The sequence below is a fragment of the Diadema setosum genome, chromosome 10 (genome assembly GCF_964275005.1).
Source record: "Diadema setosum chromosome 10, eeDiaSeto1, whole genome shotgun sequence".
Classification (NCBI taxonomy): domain Eukaryota; kingdom Metazoa; phylum Echinodermata; class Echinoidea; order Diadematoida; family Diadematidae; genus Diadema; species Diadema setosum.
In genome coordinates this window covers 9,776,894-9,789,265 of record NC_092694.1, presented here as the reverse complement: position 1 = coordinate 9,789,265, position 12,372 = coordinate 9,776,894, and the positions used below count along the sequence as shown (strand labels likewise).

Below are 12,372 nucleotides of genomic sequence, written 5' to 3'. Positions count from 1 at the left end.
TTTCTTTTCGAAGAATTTTGATTACCAATGATATACTGTCACATATTTTCTCGTCCCTGTTGACCTGAGACACTTAAGAGTAGATTCGATTCTACTTGTATTACTTCCGCATCTATTTCTCTCTATTTTCCATATTTCCGTATCTTTTCCACGCATCCCATTATTTTTTCGATATAGTTCTTTCGAGGATCGCTGGATCTGTTTTGCCTTTCTGTCCGTTGTATTGTCTTCCTATTATGACAGTCTTGTCTCGTTCTGTCTTGTATTTAAGTCCCCCTTTATAAGTTTTATCGTCCCAGTCTCGTTTAATATCCATTCGCCTGTGTATGTGTGTCTGTCTGTTACTCTGTCTTCTTATTGTGCTTCCACACTTTTTTTATCTGACTTTATTCCCAATTTTTCCCCTTTTTGCATCAGTTCATTTTCTATTGACATTCTGTACCTGAGGGGCCCACATTCTACAAGCATTGCCTTTTTAGTGGGTCCCTCCATTTTTCGATATTTTGTGTAATGTTATATCGTCTATATCACTTCAGTCAATTTTCATTACAACATTATTTGTTACCCCAAGGTTCCACAATTATGTTTTCTCAATTTACTCTGTTTTGATTATATGTAACCTTATTCTCTGTTACCAAAGAAAGTGAAATGTTTATGTTCTTTTCGAAAAATGAAATAAAGTTTGAATTGAAAAAAAAAATAGAAGTTATTTGACCTTTGACCCCAGTGACCTTGACCTTTCCAAAAATGAACCTCTCAAGGGCAATTTCGCGGTGAACCTGCATATACCCACTAAGTTTGATGGAGATCGGACGAAGGACCTGGGAGGAGTAGAGGAACAAACAGACAGACAGACAGACAGACAGACAGACAGACAAACGTTGTTCGAATTATAGTATGATGATGTAGGATCCTACGAAGTAATTCCACAGGTGCTTTTGTGTCTTTGGTGACCGGGGTTTGATGCGCCGTCTTGCTGGGCAATCTGAAGTTTCATTTTGAGTGTTATGTTGGCTATATTTTGCTTGTTTATGCATTAAATAAAATGAAATATCACTCAATAATAAAGCATATAAAACAGAAGTCAATCACGTCTAGAAACTTATAAAAACACACTATGTGTAAATCCGAGTTGTTTTATGCAAATGTGTTTAAAACTGTACCCTCCTGGAAAACCGGTCTTAAAACTAATGTGGAATAATGTTCAAGTATAATTCTTTATGAATGTATATATCAGACTAGTGCCCAGGCACGCCCAGTCGAGTTTAATTTTCACTTTTATTCAATTGTTTCTTTTTGCGCAATTTCTATTTGCGCATCCCATTGTCTTTACTGTTGTATACCACCTATCTGTTATAATGAAGGGATGGCGAAAAGTAATTGCCATCACAAAGACTCACATTCGATAGAAAGTGGCTGATGATTATGCAATGAGACATGAGTCAAGTAATTCCTGTTTGCGCGGCAGATCCAGTTTGCACATGCTTCAAATGTTTTCTAATGGCGAAATCGAACATGGGCTTCTAAGGAAATAAGACAGTACTTGTTGTGACTCCATTCTCTTGAACCTCCATGGTCTGACAAGGCATCCATCTTGCCCGCATGGTGCGAGTTGAAGGAGATCGATCTGAAAAGTTGAATCCTGACACCCAAAACGTTCTATGTATAATGTGGATCTGTGTCGATTTCCTCTCACCTTTCTGGATTATATTATCCTTGATTTTACTGCTCTTTTCCTTCCTCCTATTCTTTGTCTTTTTTATTTCCCTTTCCTCTCATCCTTATCATTCATTTTGATAAGATAGAACTAAAAGGGGTGAAAGAATTGAAGGGGTCGGTGCAATGTAGTGCTAACCCACACTTTTGTCAAAATTGAGTTAGATGCATTTTCATAATCCTTATCCTTTACTCTAACCTCTGTGAAAGTATCATTTTTGAATTCAACCAATAAGATGTTAAAAATACATGCATTCATGTTTTATTAATGTACAATGTATGGGCTTTCCAAACATTCAACAGCGATTTTCTCAAAATGACTATTGGTGTGGGTTAGCACTATATTGCACCGACCCCTTCAATTAAAAAAAAATCATCGAAAATTAGTGACAAACATGATACACCATGACATGCATCGTACCTCTCAATTTTGTTCAGTCGCATCTGTGCCCATCTATATCATGCACCAGGTTAGGATCGGATTTCTTTCTGATCACTCTCGAAAACATAAACTGAAGTTTCAGATGATTATCTTCCGTCTGCTCTCGATGGTGATATCTCCTTGCAAAATCAAGCAAAGTTGAATCGACAAACGATGATTCATGACAGCCTTGCGAAATTACATCGCGCTCATGTTACAAGTGCAAGCTGCTCAATGGAATTAAGATTCTTGATCGTCATAGGGCTTTCTTTCGAAATGAAAAGAAAATGATATTATCATAGCTGTCTCTTTTTTCATGCTTTCCTACTTTTTGACTTGCACAGGAAAACGTTGGTTGCCAATAGATGCAACTTAGGGATCATTACAAACTTTAAAACCTCCTGTGCAATTTTACGCCATATGGCATTAAAGTTTTGTTCGTTATACAGAGTAAAGTAAAGCCTTTCGAAAGATAGATTTTTTTTTTCGAAATCGGCCTACTATGTGGATTTTTAGAGGGTTTTTTAATGTGATACTACAGCAGCAACGGCACATGCTGGTGACGTATGGTGTTACTGCTTACATTAAACTTCCTGTTTTGACATGAAATTAAAATGAAACCAAAATCCCGTGTTCATCAAATCCTGGACAAATCTTTCGTGCACAAAATCATGATGCCAAGAAACATGAAACTGACTGTAGGGTTGCAATACAAAGAAAAAAAAAAGGCCAACTTCTCTTTTTCTTTTTCTCCAGGGTTAAAGTGTATGTGCGTAGGTAAGTATAGGATATATGCGTGTGTATTTGTGTGTGTGTGTGTGTGTGTGTGTGTTATCAAAGCGGGAAAAACAAAGACATGAAATGCTATGCATTTCAAGTACCCTCTCCCAGTAGTATATTAGGTAATAAACTACCAGTACTTCAGATCACAAAGGCAGTTGTGAAGTGAGAAGGAACAATAAGATAGTAAGAAACGAAACCTTAAGATCACTGCACGCACGGACAACATGCGCACGCCTCCGTTTGTATTACCTTAATTGTCACCCTATGCGTTCAAGACCGCTCGCTGTCATAATCATCCGGGTGTTTTCGCGTTTTTTGGCACTTCAGTCTATTTGCAAAGTAAGAGTCGTACGCTGTCTGTCATCCTGCATTCCCTCTGCACAAGGAATTAATATGTCGGATTATGCCTTTCAATATCGTGAATGCAATTCCCCTCATTTTCGGCATTGTTGCAAACTCGCTAGCTCTAGTCGTGATTTACAAGGGGCGTCAACATACCAAGACTAGTCAACGCGGTCGTTCTGTTCCTTCGTTTCTTGTCCACACCCTAGTCACGGTCGATCTCATTAGTCTGGTTGTCTTGTTGATTGGAAGGAGCATAGATATAGAAGACATCGAGTTGGAGTGTGAAGTTAACTACGTCACAAGGTTGACTGTTGGATATGCGTCGGGGTTCATGAACACTCTTATGTGCCTCGAGAGATGCTTCGCATTTCGAGCTCCGTTTTACTATCATAGAATGGCGACTTTGTGCAAGGCTAAAATCGCTGTATTTGTCACACTTTCTTTGTCGTTCCTCATTAATACTCTTCCTGTGATGGGTGTAGGGAGTTACCACGTTAAAGTAGGCGAAAATGCTACTGAGATCAAATGTAATCCTCCCGGCGAGTCGGGGATCGGAAGCAGACGAGGCGACAGGGCCTTCACGGCGATCTATCTCGCATTCGGCGCGCTCATGCTGACCTTGATGTACGTGTCGAACGGCGTCGTTATTTTCCAGCTACGGCAGCTAAAGAGGAGGGCAAGGTCAGCTGCATTGAAGTCCAGCGAGCCTAAAACAGGCCCACCAGGGCCATTCACCATCGAAATGCGCACAAGTTATGATAGCCAAAGTGATGTATCCATGGTCGACCCTGAGAAACGGAGAACCAACCTTCGGAGTGCAGCATGTCGGAATGAAAGAAGACCTGCCACACTCCATCACTCTTCCCGGGGACGTGGGAGTGGGGAGACGACGAGGACTTCGCAAGAGAGGTCGATCTCTAAGATGGTCGTAGTCATGTCGGTGGTGTTTACCATCTCCTGGTTTCCATATTACGTAATGATTTTAACCGTCAATACTTTTTTTTTTTAATGTTGTACACAACGTACCTGTTCTTATTAACCGATCTATGTTGAGTCTATACTGTCTTTGCTGTCTCTACGACCTATGTACAACTTCATGTCATGACATTCAAGTTTTGTTCAATATCAATACAGAGTAAGATCTGACATACAGAAATACAATTTTTTTTTTTCGAAGTCGGGTCAAACACTAAGGACGATGTGGGATCTTAAAAAGAAGCATTACATGTGATAATAACAAAAATTATAGACATTCTGACATCTGATTCTGTCGATCATGGCTTAAAAAATAAATGTCGCATTAACCGGTACAGATATCTAAGCTTCCTGCTTTGACACGAAATTAAAACGAAACCAAAATGCCTTGTTCATCGAATGTCAGAACAAATCTTTCGTGCACAAATCATGATTCCCATAAATACAAAGCTGAATATAGGCTGCAAGATGTCGTCCAGTTAGGTCAATGCGTTATACTGTCCCGTCCGACGAGAGAATGGGGAAGTAATTTTTTTTTTTTTTGCCACAAGGGTTCAAGTGTATGTTGGCGACGTATTTTATGACTGTACTGTGTGTGTGTGTGGGTGTGTGTGGGAAGATAACTGAGGGAAACATGTAATGTGTCAAGCGTGTAGAAATCTCACGTATTGGTACTTCATTATCGCGAGTGTAATCGTGAAGTGAAAGGGGATTGTCGGAAACAAGACCTGTAATTCTCAACAGCACTTGACTTATCATTGCGCTCTCCGATTGTATCGCGTTGTCTTCCCACGAGTTTTAAGACGGTTTCTGTATAAAGTGTGAGTTGATCTTTGCGATTTTGGGAATTCAGTCTATTCGCAAAGAAATGGTTGCACACTGTCTGTTATCCAGCTTCCAGTGGGCGTGGTAGACCTTGATAATGTCGGGCAATGCATTTTATTATACCCCCCTTCATTTTCGGCATCGCGGCAAATTCGCTGGCTCTGGCCGTGATTTACAGAGTGCGTCGACGTACCAAGTGTAGCCAACGTGGTCGTTCTACTCCTTCGTTTCTTGTCCATTCTCTAGTAGCGGTCGACCTCGTTAGTCTCGTTGTGTTGTTGATTAGAAAGAGCATAGAAATAGAGGACATGGAGTTAAAGTGCAACTTGATGTTCGTCACAGACTTGACTGTTGCCTATGCGTCGGGGTTCATGAACACTCTTATGTGCCTCGAGAGATACTTCGCATTTCGAGCTCCGTTTTACTATCATAGAATGGCGACTTTGTGCAAGGCTAAAATCGCTGTATTTGTCACACTTTCTCTGTCGTTCCTCATCAATACTCTTCCTGTGATGGGTGTAGGGAGTTACGCCGTTTTAGTGAGAAATACTACTGAGGTCAAATGTAATCCTCCCGGCGAGTCGTGGATCCGAAGCAGTCCAGGCGACAGGGCCTTCACGGCGATCTATCTCGCATTCGGCGTGCTCATGCTGACCTTGATGTACATGTCGAACGGCGTTGTTATTTTCCAGCTACGGCAGCTAAAGAGGAGGGCGAGGTCAGCTGCACTGAAGTCCAGTGAGCCTAAAACAGGCCCACCAAGGCCTCACCATCGAAATGCGCACAAGTTACGATAGCCAAAGTGATGTATCCATGGTTGACCCTGGGAACAGAGTACCAACATTCAGAGTGCAGCATGTCGAAATGAAAGAAGACCTGCCACACTCCATCACCCTTTCCGGGACGTGGGAGTGGGGAGACGACGAGGACTTCGCACGAGAGGTCGATCTCCAAGATGGTCGTAGTCATGTCGGTGGTGTTTACCATCTCGTGGTTTCCATATTACGTAATGATTTTAACAGTAAATACCCCATTCTTTTAATATTGTACGCACGTAACTGTTCTTGTTAACCGGTATCTACTAGTATGTTGAGTCTATACTGTCTCTGCTGTCTCTACGACCTATATACAGCTTAACGTCATGACATTCAAGTTTTGTTCAATATCAATACAGAGTAAGATATGACATACAGAAATACAGATTTCTTTTTTCGAAGTCAGGTCAAAGACTAAGGCCGATGTGGATCTTAAAAGAAGTATTACATGTGATAATAACAAAAAATATACACATGCGATTTTGTCATGGCTTAGTAGAGAAATGTTGCATTAAATCGTTACACAAATCTTCACTAAACTTCCTGTTTTGACACGAAATCAAAACGAAACCAAAATGCCCTGTTCACCGAATCCTGGACAGATCTTTCATGCATGAAATCATGATTCCGATGAAAAGCTGACGCATACAGCTGGCATAGGCATGCAAGATGTCGTCCATTCAGAATAACTGTTCCCTTCACACGAGGAAATGGGGAAGTAAATATTTTTTTTTTTTTGCCACCATGACAGGGTTCAAGTGTATCAGGGCTATATAGGTATATCAGGACCGTATTGTGTGTGTGTGTGTCTGAGTGTGTCTGTGTGTGTGTGTGTGTGTGTGCGTGTGTGTGTGTATGTATGTGTGGGTGGATAACTGCGGGAAACATGTATGTGTCAAGCGTGTAGGAATCTCGGGTAATAGTGCTTCATCATCGAGAAGGTAATTGTGAAGTGAGAGGAAATAGTCGGAAACAAAACCTGTAATTCTCAAAAGCACGTATCATTGCGCGCTTCGTTATATTGCATTGTCTTCCCATGCACGCGTTCGAAAACGGTCGCTGTGTAAAATGTGAATTAATATCTTTGCGATTTTGGCAATTCAGTCTATTCGCAAAGTAATAGTTGCACACTGTCTGATAACTGAGGAAACATGTATGTGTCAAGCGTGTAGAAATCTCACGTATTGGTACTTCATTATCGCGGAGTGTAATCGTGAAGTGAAAGTGGATTGTCGGAAACAAGACCTGTAATTCTCAACAGCACTTGACTTATCATTGCGCTCTCCGATTGTATCGCGTTGTCTTCCCACGAGTTTTAAGACGGTTTCTGTATAAAGTGTGAGTTGATCTTTGCGATTTTGGGATTCAGTCTATTCGCAAAGAAATGGTTGCACACTGTCTGTTATCCAGCTTCCAGGGACGTGGTAGACCTTGATAATGTCGGGCAATGCATTTTATTATACCCCCTCATTTTCGGCATCGCGGCAAATTCGCTGGCTCTGGTCGTGATTTACAGAGTGCGTCGACGTACCAAGAGTAACCAACTAGGTCGTTCTGTTCCTTCGTTTCTTGTCCACACCCTAGTCGTTGTCGACCTCGTTAGTCTCCGTCGTGTTGTGGATTGAAGACAGCATAGATATAAAAGACATCGAATTAGAATGCAAAGTGAGCTACGTCACAAGGTTGACTGTTGGATATGCGTCGGGTTTCATGAACACACTTATGTGCCTGGAAAGATGCTTCGCACTTCAAGCTCCGTTTTATTATCATAGAGTGGCGACTTTGTGCAAGGCTAAAATCGCTGTATTCATCGCACTTTCTCTGTCGTTCCTCGTCAACACTCTCCTGTGATGGGTGTAGGGAGTTACGCCGTAAATAACGTAGTCGGAAACACCACTGAGATCAAATGCAATCCTCCCGGCGCGTCGTGGATCCGAAGCAGTCCAGGCGACAGGGCCTTCACCACGATCTATCTCGCATTCGGGGCGCTCATGCTGACCTTGATGTACGTGTCGAACGGCGTCGTTATTTTCCAGCTACGCAGCTAAAGAGGAGGGCGAGGTCAGCTGCACTGAAGTCCGTGAGCCTAAAACAGGCCTACCAAGGCCCTCCACCATCGAAATGCTCACAAGTTACGATAGCCAAAATGATGTATCGCCGGTCGACCCTGGGAAACGGAGAACCAACATTAAGGGTGCAACATGTCGAAATGAAAGAAGACCTGCCACACGCCATCACTCTTCCCGGGGACGTGGGAGTGGGGAGACGACGAGGACTTCGCACGAGAGATCGATCTCCAGATGGTCGTAGTCATGTCGGTGGTGTTTACCATCTCCTGGTTTCCATATTACGTAATGATTTTACCGTCAATACTTTATTTTTTTTTAATGTTGTACACAACGTAACTGTTCTTGTTTCCGGTATCTATGTTGAGATGTTTGCTTTCACAATGTAAAACTTTACGCCATGGCATTCATTTTTTTTTTCAATATCAATTCAGAGTAAGCTCTGTCATAAAGAAAGACAGATGTTTTGTCGAAGTCGGGCCAAAGACTAAGAACGAAGTGGTTTTAAAAGAAAATAAGTATTACATAATTATGATAATAACAACAATACACATTTTGTTTTATGTGTCATGGCTTAATAGAGAATGTCCCATTAACCCTTCAACAAATCTTCACTAAGCTTTCCTGATTTGACACGAAATCAAAACGAAACCAAAATGAACTATTCAGATCTTTCGAGCACAAAATCATGATTCCGATAAACACTAAAGCCGACCATACTGTGGCCTACAAGATGTCGTCCATTTCGGACAAGTGACTAATCAGAAAGAGGAATGGGGAAGTCAACTTTTTTAACGCCACCAGGGCTCAAGTGTATGTTGGCTACGTATATGACCACTGTTACGTGTATTGTGTGTGTGCGCGAGCGCGTGTGTGTATTTTATGTGTGGTAGATAACTGCGAAAACATGTAATGTGTCAAGCGTCTAGGAACTCAACGTAGTGGTACACTATACTTCATTATCGCAAAGGTAATCGTGAAGTGAGAGTGAATTGTCGGAAACAAGAAGACCTGTAATTCTCAACAGCGCTTATCATTGCCCTCTCCGATTGTATTGCGTTGTCTTCCCACGCGTTTAAGACGGTTTCTGTATAAATTGTGAATTAATTTTTGTGATTTTGGGAATTCAGTCTATTCGCAAATTAATGGTTGCACACTGTCTGTTATCCAGCTTCCAGTGGGCGTGTAGACCTTGATAATGTCGGGCAATGCATTTTATTATACCCCCCTCATTTCGGCATCGCGGCAAATTCGCTGGCTCTGGTCGTGATTTACAGAGTGCGTCGACGTACCAAGTGTAGCCAACGTGTGTTGAGGTGCAAAAGTGCGAATTGGTGCAAAACCGCGAATTGCCGCCTAAGCTGGTATAAAAAAATAAAAACAAAGAGCGTGGTCGCAGAGCGTGAGATCGGGTAACACAGAGGGCGGCTCGGCAAGATCTAGAGTCTCTTTATAGTTTTGAAACGATGTGGCGTTCAAATCATTGGTTTTCACAACTCTCTCTAGGTACATTCCAAACTGGCACAACCAAGATATTTCGTAGCTTAACGCACGATAAAATCTCTAGATTGAAATAGAAATCAGAGGCAGATTGGAATGATGTGCTCCAGGAATATGACATTGATGTTGCATATGATAAATTTATGGACTTTATTATGTAATACTTTCAATGAGTGTAATCCCCCTATGATTATTAAGCAGAAAAATTACAAGTGTCGAGCCCGGCAACCCTGGGTTACGAAATCTCTGCTCAGGTGATAAATCGGAAAAATAAACTTTATTGTAGATTCCGTTCTAATCCTTCAGATGCATCTCGTAAAAAATATGTTGAATATAGAATATCTTGACTTCTTTATTGCGAATTGCGAAGAATGATTATTATTGCTCTCAGTTTGATTTGTCTCGTAATAATACTAAAGCCACTTGGAATGTTATTCATAATGTGCTGAATAGAAATAGTCAAAAGAAGCAACCCACTAGAATTTCGTTAAATAATGAGTGTATATTGAAAATAGCAAGAGGATGATTGCTAATGCCTTTAATGACTTTTTTGCAGACATAGGACCCACCCTTGCTAAAGAAGTACCTTCCACTGATTATAATTTTACTTCCTTCTTGAAAGATCGTAATACTGAGTCATTGTTTATTTTTCCAAACTCATTCAGAAGAAATAAAGCGTTTTGTAAATAATTTGCAAAATAAACCTAGTTTTGGCCATGATGGTATTAGTTATATTGTGCTAAAGAAAGTAGTGGATGAAATTTTGACTACTTTGGAACATACCTATCAATCTTTGGTGAGTGGTGTTGTTCCGGGGAAAAATGAAAATTGCTATATAAGGTTGTTCCAGTTTTTAAGACCGGAGATAGGTTAGAACTAAACAATTATTGACCAATATCTTTATTAAAAATACCCTCAATATCTAAAATTCTTTAAAAACTTGTCTATACAAGAGCGGTGAAATTTTTAAAGAATTGTGGGGTACTTTCTAAATTTCAGTTTGGATCTAGAGAAAAACATTCCACTATTCATGCTATTTTGCATTTTATTAATAAGGTAACAACTGCCAATCATGAATACACCATTGGACTTTTTTTGGACTTTCCAAAGACTTTCGATATGGTTGATCACAATATTCTGCTTTATAAGTTATGCCATTATGGTATAAGAGGCAAAGCCCTTGACTGGTTTAAAAGTTATTTTTAGAATAGGAAACAATATGTACCGGTACATTTTAATGAATGTGACTCTGTAATTAAAGAACTTCGATGTAGGGTACCACAGGGATCTCTCCTCGGTCCATTGTTGTTTATTTTATATATAAATGATTTTCAAAATGCATCAAGTGCGTTATCATTCATATTATTTGCTGATGATTCAAATGTATTTCTTTCTAACAGAGATCCTAAGTTACTTTTGAAACAAACCAAGGAGGTTCTAGAGAATGGAGTCACAACTGTCTCATTTCCTTTACTAGATGTTCAATGCCGCCGCTCAGAAATATTTGAAGCATGTGCCAAACAGGATCTGCCACGCAGATAGGAAGACAATTGACTCGTGTCTCATTGCATAATCACCAACCACTTTCAAAGGAAGATATGTCTTTGTGATGGTAATTACTTTTCGCTATCCCTTCTTATAAAAGGTAGGTGGTACAGACACGAGGATGCGCGAATAGAAATTGAGCAAAAAATGCTGAAATAAAGATGAAAATTATTCGACTGGGCATACCCGGGCACTAATCTGTTATTATCTATCTATAAAGAATTATACTTGAAGATTATTCCATATTCGTTTCATTTGTGGAAATTAAGCGGAAAAGTGATGAAAGCAGCTTTCCAGGATGGTACAGTTGATACAGCTCTGATTTACACTTTTGCACAAATTTCTGGACGGAATTGACTTTTGTTTTATATGCTTTATCATTACGTAAAAATTCATTTCATTTGATAAATTAATAAGCAAAATATGGCCAACATTATGATAACGTTCAAAATGAATCTTCAGATTGCTCAGCAAGACGGCGGCTGGAACATGATCATCAAAGGCACAAGTGCACCTGTGGAATTCTTTTGTACATCAATAGAAATCTGACAACTGTTTGAATAATTGCAGCCAGTTGGAACTCCAATGTATTAAACCTCCTTGAACAAACTAATAAGGAGCTTAATGCAACGGCTTAAATCCATACTGAGGAGTGGGGGGGGGGGGATGGTCACCATCACCACGATTACAAGCCCATATAACCGGACCGGCGCAGCCTTTTTTTGGGGGGGGGGGGGTGGGGGGGGGGGGAGAAGCTTTGTGCCCCTCTTCCCCCCCCCCCCCCCACACACACACTTTACAGGGATCGGATGCCGCACTCTTTTGCATGAAATATAAAGTGGGAGAAAAGTGGCAGCAACAACATAAAGACTTTTTGTTCTTGTTGCTTTTTTTTTTTTTTGCTTGTCAGACGACTTTTGGCGGAAAATCAGACCTTAAAAGTATGAAAACATATTTTTTTTTTTTTTTTTTGGGGGGGGGGGGGGGATATCTGTGAGAGGGAGCGGAACGACCGAACGGGGGAAGGGTGTGTATGGGGGGGGGGGGGGATCGCTCTCCCACACGAGGAAGATTTTGCATTTTCAGACCTGAAATTCAGCGATCTGGTGCTCACTTGTGGTGAAAATGTTGTTTATTTTTCTCTAAAAAAACAATAAGAAAATGAAATATTCACAATATATTATTGAATGACAAAATCGTGGTATTTCAGCTCTTGCTGTGCGACATCACTGTGAAGGCCTACTAAATAATGGGGCCTATCATCGGCGTAGACAGGATTTGATCTTATAGGAGGAGCGGTTATGTGAGGGAACGAATCAAGCGAGGGGGGAGGGTATATGGTAGGGGGGTTTCCCCCTCCTACGGTGAAATCTCTTTGCGT

General features: G+C 40.8%; 2 protein-coding genes across 2 annotated transcripts in view; both read left to right on the top strand.

Moving 5' to 3' along the window:
• LOC140234337 (uncharacterized) overlaps positions 1 to 12,372 on the top strand; it is a 45,515-nt gene that overhangs the window by 21,612 nt on the left and 11,531 nt on the right. The window lies entirely within an intron of this gene.
• Positions 3,324 to 4,274, top strand: LOC140234527 (prostaglandin E2 receptor EP3 subtype-like). Its single transcript, XM_072314568.1, has one exon. It carries the CDS (start codon positions 3,324 to 3,326, stop codon positions 4,272 to 4,274), a length of 951 nt encoding a protein of 316 aa, XP_072170669.1.

Coding starts and splice junctions, on each gene's coding strand:
- LOC140234527 (XM_072314568.1), top strand. CDS start 3,324: ATGCCTTTCAATATCGTGAATGCAATTCCCCTCATTTTCGGCATTGTT.